Source organism: Mustela erminea, chromosome 15 (assembly GCF_009829155.1).
Source record: "Mustela erminea isolate mMusErm1 chromosome 15, mMusErm1.Pri, whole genome shotgun sequence".
NCBI classification, from domain to species: Eukaryota; Metazoa; Chordata; class Mammalia; order Carnivora; family Mustelidae; genus Mustela; species Mustela erminea.
In genome coordinates, this window is record NC_045628.1 from 56,805,923 (window position 1) to 56,831,672 (window position 25,750).

The 25,750-nt window shown below is 45.5% G+C and overlaps 1 protein-coding gene across 3 annotated transcripts; it reads left to right on the plus strand.

The window, feature by feature from the left end:
• Positions 1 to 10,075: 10,075 nt before the first annotated feature.
• CBY2 (chibby family member 2) lies at positions 10,076 to 22,626 on the plus strand. Of its 3 annotated transcripts, XM_032314968.1 has the most exons (3): positions 10,076 to 10,240; positions 10,538 to 10,618; positions 21,210 to 22,626. In XM_032314968.1, the coding sequence occupies exons 1-3, from the start codon at positions 10,166 to 10,168 to the stop codon at positions 22,425 to 22,427; spliced, it is 1,374 nt and encodes a 457-aa protein (XP_032170859.1). In that variant the 5' UTR covers positions 10,076 to 10,165; the 3' UTR covers positions 22,428 to 22,626. The 3 variants fall into 3 exon arrangements, with proteins under 3 accessions (XP_032170859.1, XP_032170861.1, XP_032170862.1); XM_032314970.1 differs by lacking the exon at positions 10,538 to 10,618 and having other exon boundaries at positions 10,077 to 10,240; XM_032314971.1 differs by lacking the exons at positions 10,076 to 10,240; positions 10,538 to 10,618 and adding an exon at positions 11,185 to 11,280 and having other exon boundaries at positions 21,210 to 22,625.
• Positions 22,627 to 25,750: the final 3,124 nt, after the last annotated feature.

Here is a 25,750-nt window from a genome sequence, read left to right on the forward strand (position 1 = left end):
CTTATACATTAAGGTTTCCAAACTTAACTGTGCATTGGAATCACTAAAGGAATTTGAGGGGGAAGAAAAGTATTTAGGCTCTACCCCAGACATATATTTTTTTAAACTTTTATTTATTTATTTATTTCTATTTATTTATTTTTTTCACCCCAGACATATTAACTCTGAATTTTTTTTGGTTGGGGGGGGGGCTGGGGAATTCATATATTTTAAAAAATGTGCCTCACGTAGATTTGGATGCAGTCAGTTCCTCCCATTTGGGAATTGTGCTGGTTATTTTGTTTGTTCCGAGCATGTAGTCTTCGCCCTTCTCTTTGCTCTGAGATGCCGGCTCCACTGGGAGCGCTCTTGCGCTCCGGCTTCTTGGACTTGTTCAGAGGGAACCCAGGGCAGGAGGTAAGAGTGAGGAAGGTGGTGCAGTCAGGCAACCTTCTCCTGACTCCAAGCGCCTCCCGGGGCCTACCTCACCTCCTTGGGTGGGCTCTTGACCTTTGACTTTAGACATTGCTTCTCTCCAAGTGGTACCATCTTCTTTTCTTTTTATTGAGGTAAAATTGGCATATAGCAATTTATGTTTCAGGTGTGACAGCATTATACTCTGACATCTGTGTCCACAATGGAGTGATCGCCCCTAAGTCTGGTCACCATCCTTCACCTCACAATTGACTCCCTTCCCCTCCGGGAGTCATAGTCAGGTTCTTGCTGCAGAGCCAGAAGTGTGCAGCGAGATAGAAGAGGTTATGGATGCAATTAATCCGATTTTAACAAGTGAGAAGGTGTATAAAATGCCAGGACTTTTGCAGTACTTTGTACCAAGGTGGAGAATGACCATAAAAATCCCTTGTGCTGGAGGGAGTTTTGCAGCTCTCTCTTTTTACAAATAAACCAAGTGGTCCAAATTTGCTGACCCTTTCTTGGGGTGATCAATGACTGTTAACAGTGTGCTGTCCAGCTGCCATTTTAAAAAAGAAGAAAAACCACAGATATTTTTTGTCTTCGTGGAAAGGATGATGTTTTAACAATGAGTGAGAGGGTTCAGAGTTTGTTTTTTTAAAAAACAACAACAACAAAGCCAAACTTATTCAATGAAGAAAATGTCTTGAAAATGGATGCAAATTTTAGTAAAAAAAATTTTTGCATTATTTGGGGATAAGGCTGAATACAGAGTATTGGAAATTGCAGTCGCTAATGTATTTTACCATTTGGATCTACATTCTTTGTGAGGTATCCTACCCAGTGAGGTCAGCCATTAAATTTAAAATTCTGAGTCAACTGAGTGTAGAACTTGACTTTGGGCTCACTGTGTTAAATTGAGATTTTGAGAAACAAGGGACCATATTTAGTTACACTGTGTTTACTGAAAACATTATTGAGAATTTTTTGTGGGAGCAAAATATTTTTTGTATTATTGATGAGTCAGGTACAATAGTACTATTACAAAAACAATCATTTTATCTTCATTTATCTTGGAAAAATTTCAATTTGGGTATGTTTTAGAATATAAGTACCCTAATCACATGTTAAAAAAAGCATTGCATTTGTAAATTAGGAAATACACCTGTGAGGGGTGGCACTCAGAGTAATTGATTGGTAGGATTTACTAGGAAAAGACTTTGTAGCTTCCCCACTGTAGATTACCAATGATCAGGTATAATTCTATGATACAGTGATTGAAATAGTGTGGGTCAACTTTATGAGAGTCTGAAGCATATTTAGAGCTTAGGTTTTATCTGGGGGAGGAAAGGGGTCTTTAACTGATAGAAACTCTAGTTTATAAACAGTGATGGCAATGTAGAATCAGGTGTACCTAAACTTTTATTTGATAGCTATGGCATGCCAGACACAATGCAGAACTCTCCTACTCGTCTTATTTCGTGATTATAACCAGCCATGCTTTGGGGACTGTTAACTCATTTTACAGCTGAGGAGATCCTGGCTCTGAGGTGAAGGAATTATGTAGGGCTACCAAGATAGTATGGAAAATGCAAACTGGGGACTTTCAAGTCCAAGTCCAGGATCCTCTCTTGTTTCCCAATAGGCAGGCAATGTTAAGGGTGCTGAATTGGAGCTCTGTCCCAGTTCTGGTGCTTGCTGAGTGATGAGAGGCAAATCACTTAGCTTTTTGGTACCTTGCTTTCCTTACCTGTAAAATGGGACATAATTAATAGGTACCTCTTTTCCCGAATTGTTGAGGAGATTAAATGGTACTTAAAGGGCTCATAATAGTGCCTGGAATATAGTAAGCACTCAATAAATATTAGCTGTTATCCTCCTAGCTCCTGTTTCCCCCAGTGCTGCTCTCTCATTCGATTACAGTCCTTTTGGGAGCAACAGATGGCCTCTGAATTCTTCTCCCCTTCTCCTTCCTTAGCTCCACTACCACACACACTGTCTTGCTCAGAGATGATGCTCAAGCATTTGTTAATATGGATTTCAGTTTTTCCGAACTTTACATTTAATAAATGTTTGTTGAGTGACAGTGGGGGCGAAGCCTGTGCACCACTGTTTTGAAGTTCTTCTGTCCTGTGTGATCTCATTTAATCCTCATCACCACCTTAAAGTGTGAAAATGATCATGGTCATTCTCTCTGCAAATCAACTGAGACTCAGCAAAAGACAGCAGCAGGGTCACACAGCTAGCTGGGGCTGGAAACAGGTTTCCAACACAGGTAGTCTGACTCAGTCTGCGCGCCTGTCCAGTGCCCAGTGTGGAGGTAAATGTCTCCTCCATTGCTCTCACTTTAAGAGGTGGTTCTTCTTCACAGTGATGCAAGCCCAATCTCAGACCGACTTTTTGGAGACTGAACACATTAAAACGCACTGAGAAGGGGAGTGTGGATGGCTCAGTCAGTTAAGCACCTGCCTTTGGCTCAGGTTATGATCCGAGGGTCCTGGGATCGAGCCCCATGTTAGGTTCCCTGCTCAGCAGAGTCTGCTTCTTTCTCTGCCTCTGTCTCTCCCTGTGCTGGTTTTCTCTCTCTCATGCTCTCTCCCTCTCTCTCAAATACATGAATAAAGTCTTAAAAAAAACTCACTAAGCAAACCGAACAAACGGAATCCTTGTTACTTCTTGAAAAAATACTAAATCAATTTTTTTGAGCACTATTCAGAGGTCACACACTATTTGATAAGCATTCCATTATCATTAAGGAGTGACTAATGGATAATTAATTGAAGAGATTACACACAGAACTAATTTGATGATTTTAAAATTTTGGTTAGATTGAAATATACAGAACCACATAAATCACAATTAGAGCTGTGCTAATAAACAAGACTCAGGTTTGCCCCCGTTGGTCAGAAGCAGAGACCACCTGCCTCTTGGTTCGGAAGTGTCTGCTCCCATGGCTTCTGACCACCTGCGACGACAAGGCCAATTCTTGTCTCTGACTGGGGCCAGAGCTCACATAGTCACCGATTTTTGTTTTTGTTTGTTTTGAGAGAGTGCATTCGTGAGCAGGTGTTGGGGAAGGGAAGAGAGGGAGAGACAATAAGCATCAGGCAGAGCCTGACACCGAACACCATCTCACCACCCTGAGATCATGACCTGAGCCAACACCAAGAGTTGGTCGCTTAACTGACTGAGTCACTCAGGCACCCCACACCTTTTTTTTTTTTTTAACTATTGAAGTATAATTGATGTACAATTTACATTAGTTTTCGGTGTGACTTTTTCCAAGCTAAAAGAGAATTTCTTAGAGACTGAAAATCTTTTCCATAGGATTTCTTTTGATAGAGTCTCTGTCTTGGAGCAAGTGAACAAATGGTCTAATACCAGGAAAACGTCAGAACTTTTGGGGAATTTCTTGCAGCTTCTGGGTTCAGAAGGAGAGCCTGGTTGTAAAGATGGGACACAGCTCTGGAGACCCCCAAGTTTTGAAATTACTTATGAGAATCAGTCTGGCACATGATCTCCTTCCTGACTTCAAGAAGGATTTACTTATCCTGATTCTGTTTGGAACTTTGGAATGCCAACTATCCTACTTTCTAGGGCATTGTACCTCTGTTGTTTTCCTTTAGTATTCCCACACATGAGTGACTCTTCTAGCAGTAACAAACCATTCACTTCAGCCAGCTGCTCCTGATAGCTGCCATTTTGTTTTTCTACTTCCTTCCCTCTTAGATTTTTCCAGCTGTTGACCTTTATTTGTTGCCTGATAGACTGACCAGCAGCCTTTCTTGCACTTCCTGGCTGCTGCCTTCTGCTTCCTCAAAAGGTGAGGGCCCCCAGCTGTCCCTACAAGAGCGTGGCCTGAAGCCTTGCTACACTCAGGCTGCATTTCCGGCACCAAAGTTGAGCTACCCTCCCTAATAGCAAAAATAACACATTTGCAACCATGTCATGCAATTGGGAGATGACAGGCATCATGATAATTTACTGCACACATCCAACTTTCCATCGCCTTCTCTGCCAATAAGGAGAGAAAGGTCAGAAAGTACCTCCCCTTCTCTCCCCCACCTCTGACTCCTGAACCAACAGCTGCTGTTTCTATGACTCTTCAGCGAAGGGCGAGGGGCCTGTGCTCTCTAATGGACTCTCCTGCTTCCTGAATTTTTCTCTGTGATTCATCATCTGACAGTTGCAGGTGAGGAAAGAAAGTCTGTAGAGTCTCAGATGCATGCTTTTCCTTTCCTCTGTCTCCACTCTACCTGTCTGTTTAGATTAGAAACCCATGAGGCATGTCTACCTCCATGTTCCGCGTAGCGTCCACCAACTGTGGTGTTCACAGAATGCGGATGATTGATGATGGTGCTAATCTGAGTAATAACAGGCATTTTGGGTGCAATCTCAAGGAAGCGTCTCAGGGCTGGGTCACAGATACATGTATTCTACCGAGGAAGAGGGAACCCAGCTAATGGGCAACTGTGGATGCCGGTACCAGGATGGCCCTGTCGGAAATGCTCCTCCCTTAAAAGCAAAAACCAACCAACCAACCTACCAGCCAACCAGTCAATCAGGCAAACATAAAGCCTTCATGTAAGCTGTAGTATCAAGACTTTTTAATGGTAGCACCAGTTGTGTGTCAGCTGCTTGAGATCATAAGTCAAAGGGAGCAAGATGATTTGGTAGGAGGGCTCCCAGGCAGTGAGGATTTATTGAGAACTTGTTAAGGTCAGTTTCTTTATGTATGTTATCTCAAATTATGTATGATTTCCTCCTTTTGGAGATGAGAAAACTGAGCTTCTGAGAGGTGGGGTGACTTGCCCAACTCACGTAGAGACAGAATGTTTGTGTCCCTCCAGAAGTCATATGTTGAAGCCCTAATCCCCAGTGTGATAGTATTTGGAGGTTTGGCCTTTGGGAGGCCATTAAGTTTAGTGAATTCTTGAGGACGGGCTTACTGTCCTTATACGAGAGGAAGAGAGACCAGAACATATACACTTTCTCTCTCTCCCTCGCTGCCATGTGAAGACGTAGTGAGAAGGTGGCTGACTGCAAGCCAGGAAGCAGATCTTGTCAGGAACCAAATCTGCCAACACCTTGATATTGGACTTCCCAGTGCCCAGGACTGTGAGAAATAATTATTTGTTCTTCAAGTCACCCAGTCTGTGGCATAAGCTAAGATATAGAGTAACTATTTCTTTGCCTCCAGATTTGCACACGGTCTGCTGAAGCCAGCGTCCATGACCTTGCTATTTGCATCCTCATTTCTTCTTCTTCTCCTCCTTTTCCTCCCCCTCCCCCCCTCCCCTCCTCCTCCTCTTTCTTCTTTTAAGACTTATTTATTCATATTAGAGGGAATGAATGAGTCCTGGGGTGAGGAAGGGCAGAGGGAGAGGGAGAGAGAGAATCCCAAGCAGATTCTATGCTGAATACGGAGCCTGACCATGGGGCTTGATCTCACAACTGTGGGATCACAACCTGAGCCAAAACCCAGAGCCAGATGCTTACCCAACTGTGCCACCCAGGTGCCCCATCATCCTCATTTATTCTTATCTGTGTCTTTCCTTCCTTTGGGTTCAATAAAAGAAGTTCTTTTTACACTGATGTGGTAGGACAGTCAATGTGTCCATTTGTTTTCTTTCCTTCCCTGGAGCACATCCCCTCTCAGGGTGGGAGGGAGGGTCTGTGATCAGATAACAGTGGGTAATGAGTTGCTGTCCTGTTGTGAGGGCCACCACTGTCAGCCATAGATCCGGTAGCTGCCTCTTCACCTGGAGCCAGGGCTCTGACCAGAGAAAGGCAAAGGACTAAGGCAGAGGTGAGGAGGGAGGGAGTCCACAGACCGAAGGGTCCCTAGACACCCATCAGAGGGGGACTCTGCCGGACCACTTGGCACTGAAATGGAAAAAGGAAAGATTTACACCATCATCTGGTGTTTTTGTGATCATCCAATAGTAAGACTTCCTTTCTACGAATGAGCTATTTCTTAAGTTTCCCCTGAAATCATGGGTATAATTTTGGGCGGGTTGTCACAGTAGAAAGCCAAGAGGAAGTAAATAGGGTGGGGTGTTTCTTTCTGCAGATATGGCCTCAGGACAGGGCTGGGGTAAGGATTTTACCTCACTGCGTGGAACTAGGTGCCAGATGGTCAAAAGTGTGGAGAAGGCAGAGAGAATGAGAGCAGGCAAAAATGACACAATGAAAATAATAACCAATATAAATAATATGTAGTATGTACAATAGTAATAGAATACATCAGGCTTACTAGAAGATTCCTTTGTCCATGAGGAGCCTTGGCAGGGAAGAGCTATGCTTTTTGGCACTAGGGTTATCTTCTGTGGGAGGAAGGGGTTCGACTGAACCTGATGGAGATGGGCCAGGGCGATGGGCTTAGGGACCCCAAGGGTGGGCTCTCACTCTGGGAGGACTTGCATATGTCCCAGTGACTCTGATTAAATAGCACATATGAAGTATGTGGCACTGCTGGTGCTCATCTCCTTAATGTTATCTTCTGTTATGGGTTGGGTTGTATCCCGCAACCCCCAAAAGATGCGTAAGTTGACATAAAACCCCCCAAGTACATCAGAATATACCCCCAGGTACTTCAGAATATGACCTCATTTAGAAATAGCGTCATTGCCGACGTGATTAAGATGAGGTTATACTGGAGTAGGGTGCGCCCTTAATCCGGTGTGACTGGCATCTCTAGAAGGAGGGAGGACAGTTGTAGACACACAACGGGAGAAGGCCATGTGATGGCGGAGGCAGAGAGTTAAGTGGGGCAGGTGCAAATCGAGGAGGGACAGGGATTGTGAACAACCCTCAGAAGCCAGAAGTGAGGCAAGGGAGGGTTCTCTCCTATGGATTTCAGAGGGATCATGGGCCTGCCAATGATTTTGACTTCTGGCCTCCAGAACTGGGAGAACAAAATTGCTGTTTTTTAAAACCATTCATTTCGTGGTCTTTTGTTGGGGGCAGCCCTCAGAAATGAACACAGCAAGCTCCCTCTTTATTTAGACTTCCCAGATCAGCCCCAAAGGGTGACATGCAGGTGCTTCTGTGAGGTGCATCTATAAAGGAAAACTGAACTGAGTTTTCTAATAGTATGGGATTGAACCTCTAGAGACCCATGGAGAGAGCACCAAATCCTAACCAATAGACCACCAGGGAGATTTAGAGACCCATGGAGAAACAGAAAACAAGTGTTGACAAGGGTGTGGAAAACCTGGAACCCTTGTGAGCTGTTGGTGGGGATGTAAAAGGGTGATGTGGGAGCTATAGGAAGCCAGTATGGAGGTTTTTCAAAAAATTAAAAATAGAACTGTATATAATCCAGCAATCCTACTTCTGGGTATATATCCAAAAGAATTTAAAGCAGGATCTTGAAGAGATATTGCATACCCACTGCAAGATTATTTGCAATAGCCAAGAGGTAGGGAACGACCCATATGCTCATCAGTAGGTGAATAGATAAAGAAAATATATCAATACAAAAGAATATAATGCAGCCTTAAAAAAGGAGAGCCTGTTGCAACATGGAGGAACTTTGAGGACATTATGCTAAGTGTAAAAGCTAGTCATGAAGAGACAAATACTGTGTGATTCTACTCCTTCAAGGTATTTAACTTGGTCAAAATTACAGAGATAGAAAGTAGAAAGGTGGTTGCCAAGGGCTGGGGGGACTTGGGAGGGGGAATTAGAGTTTCAATTTTGCAAGATGAAAAACTTCCAGAGATGTTTGCACAGTGATGTGAATATAGTTAACACTACTGAATTGTATACTTAAAAATGCTTAAGATCATAAATTTAATGTTACATGTTTATGACCACAATTTAAAAAATGAAATGAAATAAAAAAAAAGAACACTTGGAGAAGTTCCCTTTAAAATGAAATTAATAACAAATATTAATGATTTATTTTATTTATATATATATGTATATGTATACACACACACACACACACACACACATATATAAATACTAATAAAACATATCAGGCTTACTGGCAGATTACTTTCTCTGGGAAGAACCTTGCTTTACAGGGCAGAGCTCATGCTCCTTGGACCTCGAAACATCTTCTGTGGGAGGAAGGGCCTCAACTGAACCTGCCGGAGGTGACCAATCCATTCTTTGATGATGTGATTAATTACCTTCTTGGTTTTGCCATGCAAGTGTCTCTGCATTCTGTACACTGGATTTTCTTAAAAGCGAGGCTTGCTTGACATTTGGGTGTGGAAGATTCCAGGGCAGTTATGGTATCCCTGGATCTGCTGAGCCTGATCCAAGATGGCATAATAATGTGGATTTGGAGCTCTCTGCCTAATAAGAGGCTTAGGAAACAGAAGGTGGCTCTCACTTACAGTCTGTAGAGGCAAATGATTGGACAGAATTGAGGCCAGGGGGCTGGGCTGCCCCTTTTACGAAGCCCAGACATCAGGACTGTGGTCTTGATATTATACCCACTGTGGGATATAATAAAAACACATGTTTGGTTTTTGTTCCTAGTTCCTGGCATGGAGGTCCTCAAACCCCGGGAATTTCTTTTCATTTTTTTTTTTTAAATTTTATGTATTTATTTGGAAGAGAGAGAGAGAAGGAGAGATCATGAGGGGGCCAGGGGTAGAGGGAGAAGCAGACTCCCCACTGAGCAGGAAGCCTGATGCGGGACTCAGTCCTGGAACTCCAGGATCATGACTTGAGCAGAAGGCAGTTGCCTAACCAATTGAGCTACCCGGGTCCCCTGGAATTTCCTGAGTGATCGAAGTGCCTTTTTTTATTTGTAAGGAACCTGGCTGGGACACACCTGAGTTCATGCTCAAGCACTGACTCTTGGTGGCCTGTAGATGGCTTTTGGATGGGCACTGGTTGTGGGAGGAATCACCATGCGATTAGAGGGTTGGAACTTTCAGCATCCTACCCGTCCACCTCTGGGAAGGGAAAGGTTTGTGCTGGAAATTTTCCATCACCAATGGCCAATGATTTAATCAGTCATGACCAGGTAATGAAACCTCCATAAAAACCCTCAAGTGATAGGGTTAGGAGAGCTTCTGTGTTGGTGAACACATGGAGAAGCTGGGAGGGGGGGTATAACCTGTGAGGATGTGGAAGTTCCATGTTCTTCTCTCCCCATTCCTTGCTAAGCATCTTCCATTTGGCTGTTTCTGAGTTGCGTCTTTTATAATAAGACTAATTGTAAGTAAGGTGTTTTCCTGTGTTCTGTTAGTTGTCCTAGCAAGTTATTAAAGCTGAGGATGGGTTTGGGGGAACCCCTAATTCATAGCTGGTCAGTCAGAAACACTGATGGCCTGGGACTTGTGACTAGTGTCTGAAGTGGGGACAGTCTTGAGGGACTGAGCCCTTAAACTTAGCTGACCTGACACCAAGTCCAGATAGAGTGTGTTAGAATTGAATGAGGTCATCCAGTTGGCCTCAGAGAACTGGAGGATTTGTTGGTGTCAGAAAATATCTCAGACTCCCTATCTTCTCTTGGTCTGGAATGAGTTCAGTTTGGGTTTCTTCCTTCTTGAGTGATACAACTCCAAGTAGATGATGCTAGCTCTAGAGAGAGGACAGAGATCTCAGGCCAGCCAGCTGTGAGGATGGGAATAGCAGCAAGGATGACCAAACAGGGGCTAATGTTTGAGTTATTGTGTGTCACACTGACCATGACTGGACAGGTAGACACAACCAGGGTGAACTCTTCCTAATGGTCAGATGCCTCATTCCCACCTGTGATGCTCAGAGAGACCATGAGCCCTGAAAAACACCGTATTGTTTTGTGATGTCACCTCTGGAATGTTCTGAGTGTTTCGGTGACCAACTCCTGCATAGGACCTATACCTGGCACCTAACACTGGTATGGCTTTTTCCTTGAGCTAAAAGTAATAATCTTAGAAAAGATAGTAGGTATGGGTATCTCTGTTCCAAGGACTTTCTAGAAGGTTTTTACACCAACTATAATAGATGTCTAAATTTCTGTCCAGAGAGAAGCATCTTGTCACACGCCATCTTCACATTCTCAGACTCAGATTTTCATACTGTACATAGTTGACAAGAGGGGTTAAGTGAGTAGAAATTCTTTTTTTTCAGGTTGAGTAATTGAGGCTCAGAGGATGGACTGGGAAGCAGAAATCGTCTTTTCTCTTTTCCACAGCACTCGAGGCCAAATATTACAAGAAAAAGAGATACCAGACCTGAAAGCCTAGAAATCCCAATCAATGTGGTTCTGCCTCAGGTACGGAAAATCACAGAAGAGGTTAGCTTCCTTATAGCCCAAATAACCCTCTTCTTTTAAAACTGTAAGATACTGTAGAATGAGCAGAGTTCACTTAGCCACCGTGGGTCTTGGGTTTGTCATCCTACAAAGCAGGAAGGTGGGTCTGGTGACCTGGTAAGACCTTCTGGCCCTCATACCACTTAACGTTTCTATGACCCTCTGATATAAACCACTCTTCCCAGACTTCGGTCTTGGTTCTTGCTGTTGGACAACCCTCCAGATTTCTGAGGGAGAATTATAACTGGGACCTGGAACCAAATGCAGATGGCTGAATCCATGAGTAGAAAGCCGAAGGCCTGGACCAAAAGGTACCAGGTGACTTGGAGGTGCCAAGAGAATTGAGGCCAGCTGTTTACCAAAGATAAGGGTGCAAGGGGGACTCGGAAGGGAGTCTGGTGAACGGATGAGGTCTGGACAGGCTGCAGAGTGTCAGGTCTTCTCCTCAGGTCTCCTAAGCAGCCGTTTCCTTGGTGGGGTTCTCCTGACTGGATTGTTCCTCCCGCGGCTATGTCACAAAGGAGGTAGCCTTGCTTCTCCAGAGGCACCTAAGGCCCTGTTGGAAGATCATGGCCGTGCAGCCAGAGGGGCTGAAATGTAGGCTGGAGGAATCCAGTGCAGAGGTAACTACCTGAAAGCTAGATATGAGGTTGTGTAGGAACAGGATGGAGTGCCTGTGGGCCTCCTTTATATACATATTCATTTATGCTAACATGTATATTTAAATATATCTCCATATATAGTATATAACTACATAATGGTATATAATACATATAATCAAATTATTCATGTGTTTTCTAAAGTCTGCTCTTAAGGATTTTCTGAAGAACAAGATTACAAAGAAGACCTTCAGCATTGTTTTGATAGGTGGAGATAAGTATAACAATCTCGACAAGTATGTTCAGCAGGAGAGAAAAACAGGACCCCAGAACATTCTGGCTCTTTCTTTTCACATCATCCTTGTAACTTTGCAATAAGCAGCCACTTCATCTGTTTCAGCTCCAGAAGCCTAGCACATAAGCTGACTTTATCCTGATGGTTGGACAGGAGGGCTTGCCTACAGGGACCCTACAGCTCTAGGAACCTTCTTTTTAGGTCTGATTTTTGCCTCTGAAATGCCGTGTCGTTCTGCGGGCCATTACTCCCCTGTGTGTGGGGGGGGTGTTGCTCCTACGGTTTGTTCATAGCCCACAAAGATCAATCTTGGCATCACTAAGGGACAAGAAGAAGGTGACAGCCTGGGGATAGGGGAGGGAATAGGATTAGAAATAGCGGTCCTGTGAGAAAGAGATCGGAAAAAGTCTTCTGTCTACACCTGACACAGCTCTCCCTGCTGAGCTCCCTGTAGGTGGCCAGCACAGAGGAGGAGAGAAGGGGAACGGAACTGGGGAACTGGGAATGCTTTAAGAAGGCTGCAGCTGGCTCTGCCCCCCCGGCCCCCCGGCCCCCACACTTCCTGCACAGAAGGACCTGGTGATGCTAGTGTGAGGTAGGGACTGTAGAGACATGGGAACTGGGACGCCCAGCAGCCCCTCTAGTAAGGGCAGAGCTGAAGGGAGGGCCCGCGCCCACTCTCTCCACTACACCCCTGCTGGGGCCGTGTCACATCCCTGCTCCCTCTGTTCTCTTGCCTTTAGGAAATAGTGCCTCCTCTCTCCGAACCCTTGCATGTATTTGCATGTGCTGCTTTTTCTGGCACCGAGCCCATCCGTTCCCGTGTGTCCAGAAAGTGCCTCTGGCTTCCCAGCGCCCCCATCATGCTGAGCTTGGGCTTCTCACCTACCCGGCATGAGGCTGTGCTTCACTGTGTTAGCATCCTTAGGTCTTCTCAGGTCTTACTGATTTTCAGTTTTTCTTCTCACATTAAACATGTGTGTTTTCTGATCTATTTTCCAGCAGTGCATTCACCTGCCAGCCCTCAAGGTTTGTTCCTGCCCCAGCTCGCTGACCTGGTTCCTTCTGTTCTCCCAGGATCCCTTCGCTCCCCAGTGAGTGCTCTCAGTGAGTCTCACGGAGGCACTGTTTCCGGCGGGATCCTTAGCGAAGGGTCCAGATCAGGAGGAGATCCCACAGCACCTTCCAGGGTCCCTCTCAGGCCTCCCCTTCTCACTCTCCTTTGTTCAGGCTTGTTCTTCAAGAATGAGAAGCTATGGGATCTGCTGACACTCCCTGCCTCTCTCGCAGTTGGAGTAACTTCTAGGAGGAGGATGTCAGGAGATCCTATGTTGCACAGTTACCCGAAACTATCACATATGGTGACATTTTTATCATTATTGCTCTTCATTTTATAATTCTCTTGGAATCAATCACTCTGACCTGCCAATTATCCTCTTACCTGTTAGCATTTATTAAAACCAACGTTGGCTGTATCATGGTACTAGGCAGCTGAATAATTTAACGGTGGGCTGGTGAGACTCAGCCTTGTTCCCTCATCTGAAATTTAGTAGCATACCCGCTTCTTCCTTCCAGCTTCCTGGGGCCTCTCAGCTTTACTTGTCTGGACAGTACCTTAGACGGCTGATGTTCCCTGATTTTAACCCTTCATAATGTTGGGAAAGGAGGTGTTTAAAAAACTTGGTTCAAGAGGTTTGGAGTCTACTGGGGCATTTGGACATCTCCTCTGGTCTGTGTAGCCCTAGTTTTCCTGGTGTGGAGAGAACTTTTGAGCATGTCAGCTAAGCCTCTGTATTTAGTGTCCAGTCCTTCCCAAATGCTTTAGACAGCAGGCCACCAACCTCAGAACTCCATCCAACCTCAGAGCTCCACCCCAGAAGGTCCCACTCAGAGAGTCCTGTTCCTTAGAAACTCCACAGCACCCATAAGAGACCTTGGTCTTATCACCTCCCCTTTGTTCCTTGCCCTGCCTCCCCCTTCCCATTGACCATTTTTCCTCCATGCTCTCCATTTGCCACAAGGACAATGGGCAAAGGCACTCAGTAGTTGGTGATTTCAAGCATTTTCCTTGCAAGACCACTTATACTTAAAAAGGAGATGCTGGGGAGAGGTCCACGCCTGGTGCTAAGGAGGGATTCCCATCCACAGGTGGGATTCAGGCTCTGCAAGGGAAATGTCTTTTCCTCTCTCCGGATCCCTGACACCACGGCATCTTAGGTTATAACAGTGAGCACAGGGTTCCTGAGGGCAGAGGCTCTTGGTTGTCTTCCTAACAAGATGATGGAAAGGTGTGATGGTCAATGGTATTCCCCTTCCCACATCCATTCTCACAGGCATCCATCCTTTCATGAAGAAGCCAAGCTTTCCCTCTTTCCTCTACTGGATCTCTATCCATGTAGGAGGGCATGTCCCACAGATCAGGGTAGAGACAATCTTTTCTCTATGGGAAATGGGGGCCATGCCTGTTCTGGGGGCTTGGATTTTGTTGCCATAAGCTCTACCTCCTAGGCTTAGAAGAAACTTTCAGAGCTCTCCTGAAAGGCCCAGACGTCCTATCAGACCTCAAGGACATCAAGGACAGATTCATTTAGCCCAGGAAGTGATACCACTGGCTGAAGAGGCCTACTGAGAAGGGGCTGGCTTCAAACACAGCCTGAGAAGTCCTGGGGTTTTGGACCTCATGTGTTTACCTACCTCACATGCTCTCTCCTTGGAAAGCCCTTTGGTAGATAACTATATTTAGCATTTGCCACAGTACTGTAGGCCAGGAACATTGGTGTCTTACCAGCAGAACTGGTCATCTATTTGGTCTTTATGACTGCTCGCTTACCACTTTCTTGGCTTTTTGCCCCAACCCCAGGAAGTAGACAGAGTGGCTATATGTTTAGGTTCATTTCAGAGGTGGCATTTAGAGAATTGAAGTGACTCAAGAGTGCTCAAAAAATGGGACTTACGAGCCCAAAGCTGCCGGGAATTTGGGGCCTCTACCCTCACTGGATTATAGGTTCTGGATGGGGACATGAAAACCAGCATGCTTGGGCGCAGGGGCAACCTCGCTTAAGGATTACATAGGCCTAGGGTTTTGTGGAATTCTCATGGGAAAGCCCACTGCTCTAGACTTTCCACCACACAGTCACAGCTGTGCAGTTTAAAAATATGAATTGAAATGAAGCTATAACTTCATGAAATCCACTAAATATATGAAGACATATGAAATCACAGCTTTTGTAGGCCATAGACGGTACAGCCTCAATGGTTTCGCATCATTCGATTGAATATCTCTTCCTTACCTTTCTGTGTATTTTGGTTGATTAGTTCACTGGCAAGGACTCATTATACCTCCACTGTATGTGAAGCGTGCTAGGCATGTTATAATTTACTAACTAACTAACTAAGGGACAGTTCACTTCCTTAGAGAACTGTAGTTTACCATTTGGGGAGAAGATGGGACAGGGCAAAAGAGAACTACTGTGAAGGAATGATATCAACCCATGCAAAATAAACTCTCTGGGCGTTGTGAAGAGCATGAGTGAGCATGTGGTTGGAGGCAGAGATCCTGCTTTAAACCCTCGTTCTTCCCCCTTGCTGGCTACGCAATCTTAGGTAAAACCTGATAGTTCTTCTCTGTAAGATATTGCATGTGAATATGGAAATCAGTTAGTATATTATCACATAATAGTCATTAGTCATCATGTTAGTTCCCTTTTCTTGTTCTATAAATCTTCCTCTAAGAAAATCTAAGCACATTCTCTTCTGAATCTGCAGTAATCATCTTTGTAGCTCTCTATAAACAAAGAAAATGTCACACCTTCCCCTTTTATTTTTGAACTCTACAACAAACTCCCTGAAAGAAAGAGGGCGGATGTTAGTAAGGTTGCGGTGGATAGTTGCACAGGTTGTGTACTGCAACAGTAACTGTGACTGGCACTCTCTAAATTTGGTCATTGTACAAACATATGGGGTGGCTCTGAGTCATGTTTGCATCTCCATTTTCTAGACCTGGAAATGGAGACACAGAAAGAAATGATTCTGTAAAGTTCATGCCCTCATACAGTGTAGAGCCAGGACTCTTTTCGGGTTTTGTGATGCCAGGTCCCCTCATCCCCATATCTAGGAACCTACATTAATGCCTGCTGCTCTTTGACCTCCCTCATTTGCACAACGCAATAATTGGTGCTATTCATTGAATTTTCAAATTGACTGAAAGTTCCCTGGAGATAGGGTCTGAGACCAGATGCCACATTAATGTTAGTTGATTTGTCAACATAAATGTGAAGGAAGAATTAGTCCAAGAACATACAAAGTGGAAATAGAATTAAGGTGGGGAGTTTTCACAAGGCCAAGAAGGAGCCTTTCTTTCTTTCTCTTTTTAAAATCCTTATTAAATTTTCTTTTTTAAAGATTTTTTTTTTTTTTATTTTGAGAGAGAGAGCATAAATGGGGGTGGGGGTGAAGGGACAGAGGGAGAGGGAGAAGCAGGCTCCCTCCCTGATGAGCATGGAGCCTGATGTGGCACCTGAGCCAAAGGCAGAGGCTGAATCAACTGAGCCACCCAGGCACGCCCAAGAAGGAGCCTTTCTTGAAGGATTAAGTCCAGCTGAGGTCTGATTGGCACTGGGGAAAGAAAGAATTTGTCTTAACATTTTGTCTTGTCTTAGAGTTTAATCATGATTCCTGGCATCTCTGAAATGCCTGGATATTTGACATTTTTCCTTAAATCTCAGTTTCAGAAGAAGGTACTGATTTACTTTAGCCTCTTGATACTATCCATAGGATTATGGGTTTGATGAAACAAACCCTTATGTTCTTTAAACTTCAAAAAAATTTTAAAAGATTTTATTTATTTGAAACAGAGAATGAAAGAGAGAGAGAGAGAGAATGAGAGGGGAGAGGTCAGAGGGAGAAGAAGACTCCCTACTGAGCAGGGAGCCTGCTTCAGGACTCGATCCTAGGGCTCCGGGATCATGACCTGAGCTGAAGGCAATTGCTTAACCAACTGAGCCACCCAGGCACCCCAAAATGTTTTTGTGTTCTGTGAGGCAACACTGGACTTGACTTCCTCCTTGAACCTGTCTGGGAACAGGAAGGAAAATATAGGACTAGTTACAAGAGAGCATTGGGTTCTGGGGAAGGAATTAAAGTGGTCCTATTAGCCTGTCAGTATTTTCTGGATCAAGTGCTGTGGGCATGTGACTGGGAAGGTACGGAGTCTGTGTGGGAAGCAGTGGCCATTTAAAGGAGGGGATAGGATGTTAACATTAGTAAAGAGGGTTGCTAGGGCCATAGTAGTGCCCACTTATAAGCACAGATCCATTAGACCAGAGAAAGTTAGACCAAGAGAACATTTGGAGATCGTGTCACTAACCCCTCATTATTCAGATGTGGAAACCAAGGTCAGAGGGTGAGAGGACATGCCCAAAGTCACCTGATGGCATGCATAAGGATTAGGGCCCAAGGACTCAGATTATTCATGGTTAGGAATCTGTCACCCACTGGTAAGATTTTATTTAGAGCATTTCTGCTGAGGGGACAGTCAAAAGGTCCTTGGGTAACCAAGGCAGAATCAAAGCAGCTGGATATGGTGATTTAAAGACCATAATGGATACTCTGAACAGTAATAAACAGTGGAAAGCACTAATTTTTCTTTGGATGTTTAGCTAGATCAAGTTGCATATCTCTGATTGAAATGAAATAATCACAGGGGCTCCTGGGTGGCTCAGTGGGTTAAAGTCTCTGCCTTCAGCTTGGGTCATGATCCCAGTGTCCTGGGGTCAAGCCCCATGTCGGGCTCTCTGCTCCACGGGGAGCCTGCTTCCTCCTCTCTTTCAGCCTGCCTCTCTGCCTATTTGTGATCTCTGTCTGTCAAATTAAAAAAAAAAAAAATCTTAAAAAAAAATGAAAGTCATAAAATAGAAAAGACAACTGGGGAAATTTGAACACTGATTTAGTATTTGCCGATATGAAGTGATCATTGTTAATGGTATTGATGCTTTGTTGAGAAGATATGCATCAATGTATCTATGGGTAAAATGACATGATGTCTACACTTTGCTTTAAAAGAATGCGGTGGCGTGGGCGTGGTGGCGGCATTGGGTGGTCGTACAGCTGAAAGGCACGTGGGTAGCCTGGACTTGGTAACTGCTAAAGCTGGGTGAGGGGTACATGGACGTTTACTGGGCCCTTCACTCTCTCTTTCTCTGTGTATGTTTGACGTTTTCCATAATACAAAATTAACACAAAAGTATTTTCACCCCCTAACTATTGCAAGTCTTTTGTTAAATACACGGTGATTTCCTGGGTGTGTGCTTCACCCAAGTAAGCTCAGGCAGCTGGGACTGGGTTGGTGACTTGAACGGGTGCAACTTACACTGGTTATTTAACTTCGACTCTGAGTTTGCTTCTCCATCTGTAAAATGGGAATAATGATAATAATACTTCATGAAGTCAGGGTTGCAAAGGTTAAATTAATTCAGTCCACAGGTATGGCACAAAATGGGAGCTCATTATTTGTTTCCTTCTTCCTTTTTCTTCTCAAGATTGGGATCCACACTGTTGACTAAAGCCACCATTTCCATAGTAATGTTTTCTAGAGCGAGACCTTGCTGTGATCGAGGCCTGCAAAGGAGGGAGAGGACCCCTCATGACGTGCTCCTTAGTGATTGTGGCTAGTCTCCCCAGAAAACTGTGACCAAGGGACCTTAAGTAGGCTGGGCTGTCCACAGTGAAGTTCATTCTGGTCACAGGTTCAGCCACAAGAGCAAAGGGACTCTCCCAGTTGAGAAAGGTGAAAACCATAGAGGCTGGATTTATTTAAAGTAAATAAGGTTCTGATTGCCCAATGCCCCTGGACCATCACTATCTAGAAGATTAAGCACATATTTTTAAAGTTAATGACATGTGCTTATTGCAAAGTTAATAGCATAGAACTGAACCTCCTATTTAGCTAGCTCTTTGGGTCTTAAAGAATTCACACCAACATGATAGACCGTGCAAATTATATTTTCTCTCCATACCTATATATATAATGCAGATAACCTGACTTGTTTTCTATCTTCTCTATCTGTAAAATTGTGAAAATAACCTAAGAAATGAGGAATTGATATTTGGAGGGCATTGCAATGTACTTAAGATGAAAGTTTTTCTGTATTTAGAAGTAGCTATCATGATCCTTATTTTTATTTAAATTCATTGCTGCAACTGCTGTCTTTTCTCTAGGACACTTCCCACCTGTTCACCACTTTCTGAATACACCTCAGAATTCTTCCATTAGCGAAACCTACTTTTCTTGATAACAATACCTTACATTTCTATGGCAATTGGCAGTTTTAAGAACACATTTACAATCGTTATCTCACTCAGTCCTCACAGTGGTGTGGTGTACCATACAAGGCATATGTTTTTATTTCCATTTTACAGGTACATTTCACTGATTTTAAATGTTGGGAGGTGTCTTTTTCTTTAAAAAAAAAAAAGATTTATATATTTATTGTAAACAGAGAGAGACAGTGTGTGTGAGTGCGGGCAGAGGGAGAGAACCTTCAAGCAGATTCCGGCTGACTTTCGGAGCCTGACATGGGGCTCAATCCCACGAGCCATGAGATCACAACCTAAGTGGAAACCAAGAGCTGGATGCTCAACCAACTGAGCCACCCAGGCCCCCCTTGAAGGTGCTTTGAAGATCAGGGAGTCTGGCTCTCTCTTTTTCACTAGCAAAAAATTGGGGTCTCAGAGAGAATGAAAATTTCCAGTTTCACACTATCAGCGACAGAACCAGGATGGGAATTCTTGTGACTCCCAGTCTCAACACCTTGGCTTTTAACCGTGGTGTAAGCTCCATCTGGGCAAACGGCACATTCTAGCTGATTCAGAGCTGTCCTAACCACCAGCAGCCAGAATTACGGAGGGAACTTGGAAATGCAGGTTTCTGGACCATGACCCATACTAAGTAAATTAGTCTTATAAGCAAAGAACTCAGAAATCTGAATTTAAGGGGCACGTGGGTGGCTCAGTTGGTTAAGTGTCTACCTTTGGCTCAGGTCGTGATCCCAGCCTCACATCCAGTTCCCTGTTCAGTGGGGAGTCTGCTTCTTCCTCCCCTCTTACCCTCCCTCCCCAGTCATGCTCTCTCCCTTTCTCTCAAATAAATAAATAAAATCTTTTTAAAAATCTGCATTTTAAAACACACTCAGCTGATTATTCTATAATGGAACGTGTAAAAGCTACTGGCTTATTGGATTTAAGCTCTGTGGCTCTAATCCCCTTTTACATATGATGGTCTTGAAATGTATGGGTCACCATCATGAATTCCTCTTTGTGAATTCCCTGGTGTCCTTTGCTGTCTTCATTACCACAAGTTGACCTCTCACTGCTCAGTGATATGTCTGTGACGGTGCCCTTCTTTTCCAAAATTACATGCTGGATTCTCCTTTGAGTCTAACACTCTGTTGGCGGATGTGAAAGGGGCTGCTGGAAGGACAGACTCAGGGTGGCTGAGACTGAAGGACGAGACCGAAGGGGGCTGGGGAGCCGACTAGGTTGATGGACAGCACCGCCATTTTGGACACAGTGCTTTGGGTGTCTGTTGGGGTGATTCCTGCTGCCGGTGCCCATTGTGGGTACATATCTGCAGCGGGGGTCAATTGAGAAGCGTGTTTGTTCCTCCTCTAAGGTGACGGAAGTGTGCCAGAGCCCACGTTTCATGCTTTCATACATCATCCCTTTTCATCCTAAAAAATAGCTCTGTGAAAAAAGGCGTAGATAAAGTTATCCCAAGTTGAAAATGTGGAAACTGAAATGCAAATAACTTGTCATATTCTTATAACTGACAAAATAGTGGGGCTGGGAATCACGATATTTGTTGACTCCAAGTCAATGCCTTCAACCTACACAATATATATGTGATGGCAAGTATTTTTGAATTCCCTATTTTTGTGTTTGCCCACTCACTGAAACCCGTAACCATCCAATCAACCCCTGTGGCACTTTGTTGACCATTCACAGACGTGCACAAGGGTACAAAAAACTTAAGCCCCCTTATGCGCACATTCTAGATAAGGACACTTGTTTCTGCTCCCACACTGTAAAATTATGTCCTTTGTACAATTAATGGAGTGCCGCATTTTTTACATTTTTTTGTGCTTTTTTGGGTGATTTTATGGTTTCAGATGGCCCCCCAGTATATTGAAGTGTCGTCTAGCATTCCTAAATGAGAGAAGGTGTGAAGTGCCTTATGGAGAAAGCACGGGTTAGATACGCTCTGTTCAGGCATGAGAGAACACACTGTTGGCTGAAAGTTCAATGTTAACGAATCAATAATCCATACTAAACATGTCTTCAACAGAAGCACATATAATACAAGGTTACGTATTGACCGGTTAACAGAACCGTGGGCTGGCAGGAACCTAGCCCTCCATTTCTCCTAGGAGCAATGGTTTGGTATTCATGACTTTGGTGTTTGCAGTCACTTTACGGAACAGAACTACTGCAAATAAATGAGTGTCCGTTGTATTTCCTTGACAGGACTCCCCGAGGCCCAACGCAGAAGTGTCCTTTGTGGCCAACCAGGATTATCAGACTAAGCTAATTGTGGGCTACCGTGTGAGGCAGACGGGGTGTCAGCTCCTTCACTAACTCTGGTCTTCCCTGTTCTCTCCCACAGAGGGGTACCGCCGAGCCTTTCCTGAGGCTCCACAACTTGTACCCCACCCCGCGCTGCGCCCGGCAGGCCGCCCTGCCCCGGCTGAGCCGCCGAGTGGTCAGCCAGCACTCCTACCCGCTGAATCGCTTCTCCTCGGTGCCCTTGGACCCCATGGAGCGCCCTACCTCCCAGGCGGACCTCGAGCTGGATTACAACCCCCCGCGGGTACAGCTCAGCGATGAGATGTTTGTCTTCCAGGATGGGCGGTGGGTAAACGAGAACTGCCGCCTCCAGTCCCCCTACTTCTCTCCGTCCTCCTCTTTCCACCACAAGCTGCACCACAAGAGGTTGGCCAAGGAGTACCTGCTGCAGGAGGAGAACAAGGCGCTGCGGGAGGAGAACAAGGCGCTGCGGGAGGAGAACAAGACACTGCGCAAGGAGAACAAGATCCTGCAGGTCTTCTGGGAGGAGCACAAGGCCACGCTGGGTCGGGACGAGAGCAGGGCCTCCTCCCCACTGCTGCACAAGGACACCGTGGCCCTGGAAGTGGTGAAGAAGGACACAGCCTTGCAAATGCACCGCAGCAAGGAGAACAGCACCCTTCAGCTGCTCAGGGAGGAGAACAGGGCCCTGCAGCTGCTGCTGGAGCAGAGGAAAGCCTACTGGGTCCAGACGGAGGAGAAGGCGGGCCCCGGGGAGGAGGCCAAGCCCATCGCCTCACCCCATGAGGAGCCCCACGTGCCCGGGCTGCTGCCAGACCAGAGCACAGGCCTCTCCTCCCCTTTTGAGGAGTCCAAGGGGTCCCCGACCCCCCAGGAGGACTCCAAGACCCTCCGGGTCCTGCGCCAGATGGTCAGCAACCTGTCTGGCTCTTCCGGGGACGAGGAAGTTAAGGCTGCCTCCGGCCTGCCCGACGGGGGCCAGTCCCTGGAGCTGCTGAGAGAGATGAACCAGGCACTGCAGGCCCTGCGGGAGGAGAACCAGAGCCTGCAGATCCTCCGCGAGGAGAACCGGCTCCTGCAGGAGGAGAACAGGGCCCTGCACGTGCTGCGTGAGGAGCACAGGATCTTCCAGGAAGAGAACAAGGCCCTGTGGGAGAACAACAAGCTGAAGCTGCAGCAGAAGCTGGTCATCGACACAGTGACGGAGGTCACCGCCCGGATGGAGATGCTCATTGAGGAGCTCTATGCCTTCATGCCCGCCAAGAGCAAGGACCCTAAGAAGCCCAGCAGGGTCTGAAGCCTCCAAGGAGCACGGGGCACGGAGCGCTCGGCCAAAGAAGAAGACCTGCCTTTTGTCCATCTCCCTCACTATCAGCCGCCAGCTCGTGTCCACTGAGGAGCAGAACCACCACCTTTCCAAAACTCACGGAAGTAATAAAGGCGCGAGGAGGCTGGGGCCAGTTAACATCATCAGTGTGCTTCTCTGGCTTCTTTTTTTCCCTTTTTCAGCAGTTGTGGGTTCACAGTGAAATGGAACCAGCAGTACAGATAGTTCCCATAGATCCCTGTCCCCATGCATGCACGGCCTCCCCAGCGATCCCACGAGAGTGGGGCAGTGTCACCGCTGAGGAGCCTACGGCGGCATGCTGTTATCGCCCAGGGTTCTCAGTTTCAGCTAGGGTTCCTGCTCAGTATTGTGCCTTCCATGGGTTTGCACAAATGTATCATGACACGTGTCCACCATTATAGCAGAAGTGCATTTTCACTGCCCTAAAAATTCTCTGTGCCCTGCCTCTTCTCCCCTCCCTCCAAGCCCCTGGCAACCACAGAGCTTCCTACAGTGTCCACAGTTTTGCCTCCTCCAGATGTCATCTACTGGAAACACACAGTATGGAGCCTTTTCAGGTTGGCTTTTTTCACTTAGTGATATGCTTGTAGGTTTCCTCTGTGTCTTTTCATGGCCTGATAGCTCATTTCTTTTTAGTGCTGAGTTGTATTCCATTGTCTGGCTGTGCCATTGTTTATCCATCCCCCAGCTGAAGGACAACCTGGTCAAGTTTTGGCAGTTAATGAATCTGCCTCCTTTCGTTCCCCAACCCCGGCCCCCCAACCCCAGTCTCTTCCTTCATTCTTGTCTGTTTTTTCTCTCTCATTTTGTCCTATTTTTCCTTCTTTTTTCTCCTACTCCTGTGCTCTCTCTTTTGTCTTTTTCTTTCATCATCTTCCATTTCTGAAGCTATGGCATGGTTGGTGGCCTGTGGGAGAAGTTCCTCTAGGCTAGGGCTTTTTAATTGCAGTGCCAGTGACACTTGGGGTGGGTAAATCAGGGCTGGGGGAGGGGGCTTTCCTGCATGTTGGATGTTTATCAGCACTCCTGGTCTTTGTCCACTGGATGCCAGTAACAGCTACCCAACCCCCATCTGTGACGACCAGGGGTATCTCCAGATATTGCCAAATGTCCCTTACCCCCAACATTGCTCTAAGTTTCTCAAAGTATATTCTTTGAAACACCAGTCCTTGACATGCTCTGAGAAAATAAAGTTTTCCATGGGGAGAAATGTTGTTAAAATCAATCCTTTCTGGCAGATTCAGAATCATACTCCAAGTTGAAGGATCTGAGAAGTCCTGCAATGAAGAAATCCGCTTAACTTTGGGAAACTCAGAATAGCTCAATTTTATTTGATCTCGAAACCTCTTTTTATGTTATCCTGCTGTTCACCCAGTGTGGGAAGGGGTGCCTGTGCTCTCCCCAGCTCTCAGATCACATCCCTATTCCCAGGTGCTTGCCCTCTGCTTGTCCATGGTTCACATTTCCCAGTTGGATACAAGTGGTGGGGCAGATGACTGCCAGGCTTACTGGAGGGAGGCACAGAGGCTCAAAATTCTGGGCTTTGATTCCCATTTCAAAAGTTGGGCAGAGTGTAGAACCAAGAGGTTGAAAGGAACCCCTGGGTGACTACAGAGGGAGTTGGGCTGAGTTTCCCAAACCTTGCTGTATAGTGGAACCACCACAGGGGCTTTGAAAAATGCTGCTGTTGCTGCTGCTGGAAACCATGTTCTTTCTAACGAATGGGATTTTGAGCCCTGGGCTGTTTGTAGCACACAGAATGTTGGTCTGTGGAGCTACCCACCCCCTTCCTCATTCACATGCAGGTCTTCTCCAGCTTGAGCTGTGATCAGTTTCTCTGGGTAAATAGTTGTTTTCAAATTCCTTACTTTTCATGTTTAAAAGTTCCCCAGGTGTTCCAGTCTGCAACAAAGTTGAGGAACCAGGGTGGTGGTCCTTGAGCTAATTCCTTGGACTGATTCTCAGTATCCTGCTCCACTCACTCGCTATGGGTCTCTACCAGGAGAGAGGTGTGAGGGAAAGGAGGAATTTGCCCACTTTGTGGTTGGGACAGACAGGAGTTGGAGACTCTAACCTCACTCCTAACTCGCTGTTCATGCTAGCTAGATTTCCGAACCTTGAATAAGCTCCAGAAGGTGAGACAAAGGCAGTTACCCAGCACTTGCCACTTGATGTGACCCCCGTGATCTTTGGTTCATGGGAGGCAAGCAGTACTGTTGCTTCTCCAGCTAGAGAATCTGGGATGCCAAGAATTGTGAGAGGTTAGCCAGCTAGTAAGAGCCAAACTGGGACTTCAACACAGACTCTGTGGCTGCAAATCTCAAGCTTCTTTTAGATCACATTGCCAAGAAAAGCTGGTGTCCAAAAGTTAAGTTTAAAAATGGTTTTTGGGCCTATTTTCCAGATTTGAGAAGTTGTTGAGTCCTACCCAGAATAGCATCAGAAATCCCAAATGAGGGAGAATGATGAAAGTATTTTTTCTTACCAGTTGGTGACTACATTTCTAGTCTATACTTAGGAACAGAGGGGACGGATGTCCACACAGAGGCTCAGTAATTCATTCCCCTGTTGCCACCCAAATCTGAGAAATAGGAAGTTGTTGCTAACGGACCTCAGGCCGTTGGCAGTTGTTTTTTTTTTTTTTTTTCCATTTGGCAAATGCGTCATGCAGGATGTCATGGTACACCATACTCCATTTAAGTCAATGTGATAACCCCAGGGGGTAGGATTTTTTCTTCTTCATTTTTTTTGATGAAACCAAATTGATTTCTGTGATTCCAGACAACTAGAAGACAAAAGGCAGGTTCTCCCCATGTTTGTGTTACAAATATTTAACTTGGATTAATCTACGTATCAGCAGTTGGGAGCTTTCTAGCCAGCTGAGGGAGCTCAGAGGACTTAATACTACTTAACAATGTCACCTTTCTCTGTCAAGCCAAATCTAAGTGAGTGAAAAATTAGCAAGACAAGCCATAAAATGTCATTTTTTATGGAGTGGGGAAGATTTACTTCAATACAACATTTCATTGTGTAGTGCAATCTGTGACAGATTAGCTAACATTCCGTGGGAGCTAACTTCTTGTGGAACAGAGTGAATTTCACTCTTCAAGGAGCACTTCCTGTAAACACCTCTGCTCCCTCCTTAGTTTGCCTCCTTGAGTCCCTCACTAATGGCTGAGGCTATTTTCTCTTTGCAGGGAAGGTTTGCCCTCAGAGAGCTAAGCATTCTTTCTCTGCCATTCGGCCCTTGGCCTGGCCAACTGGCGCCCTTG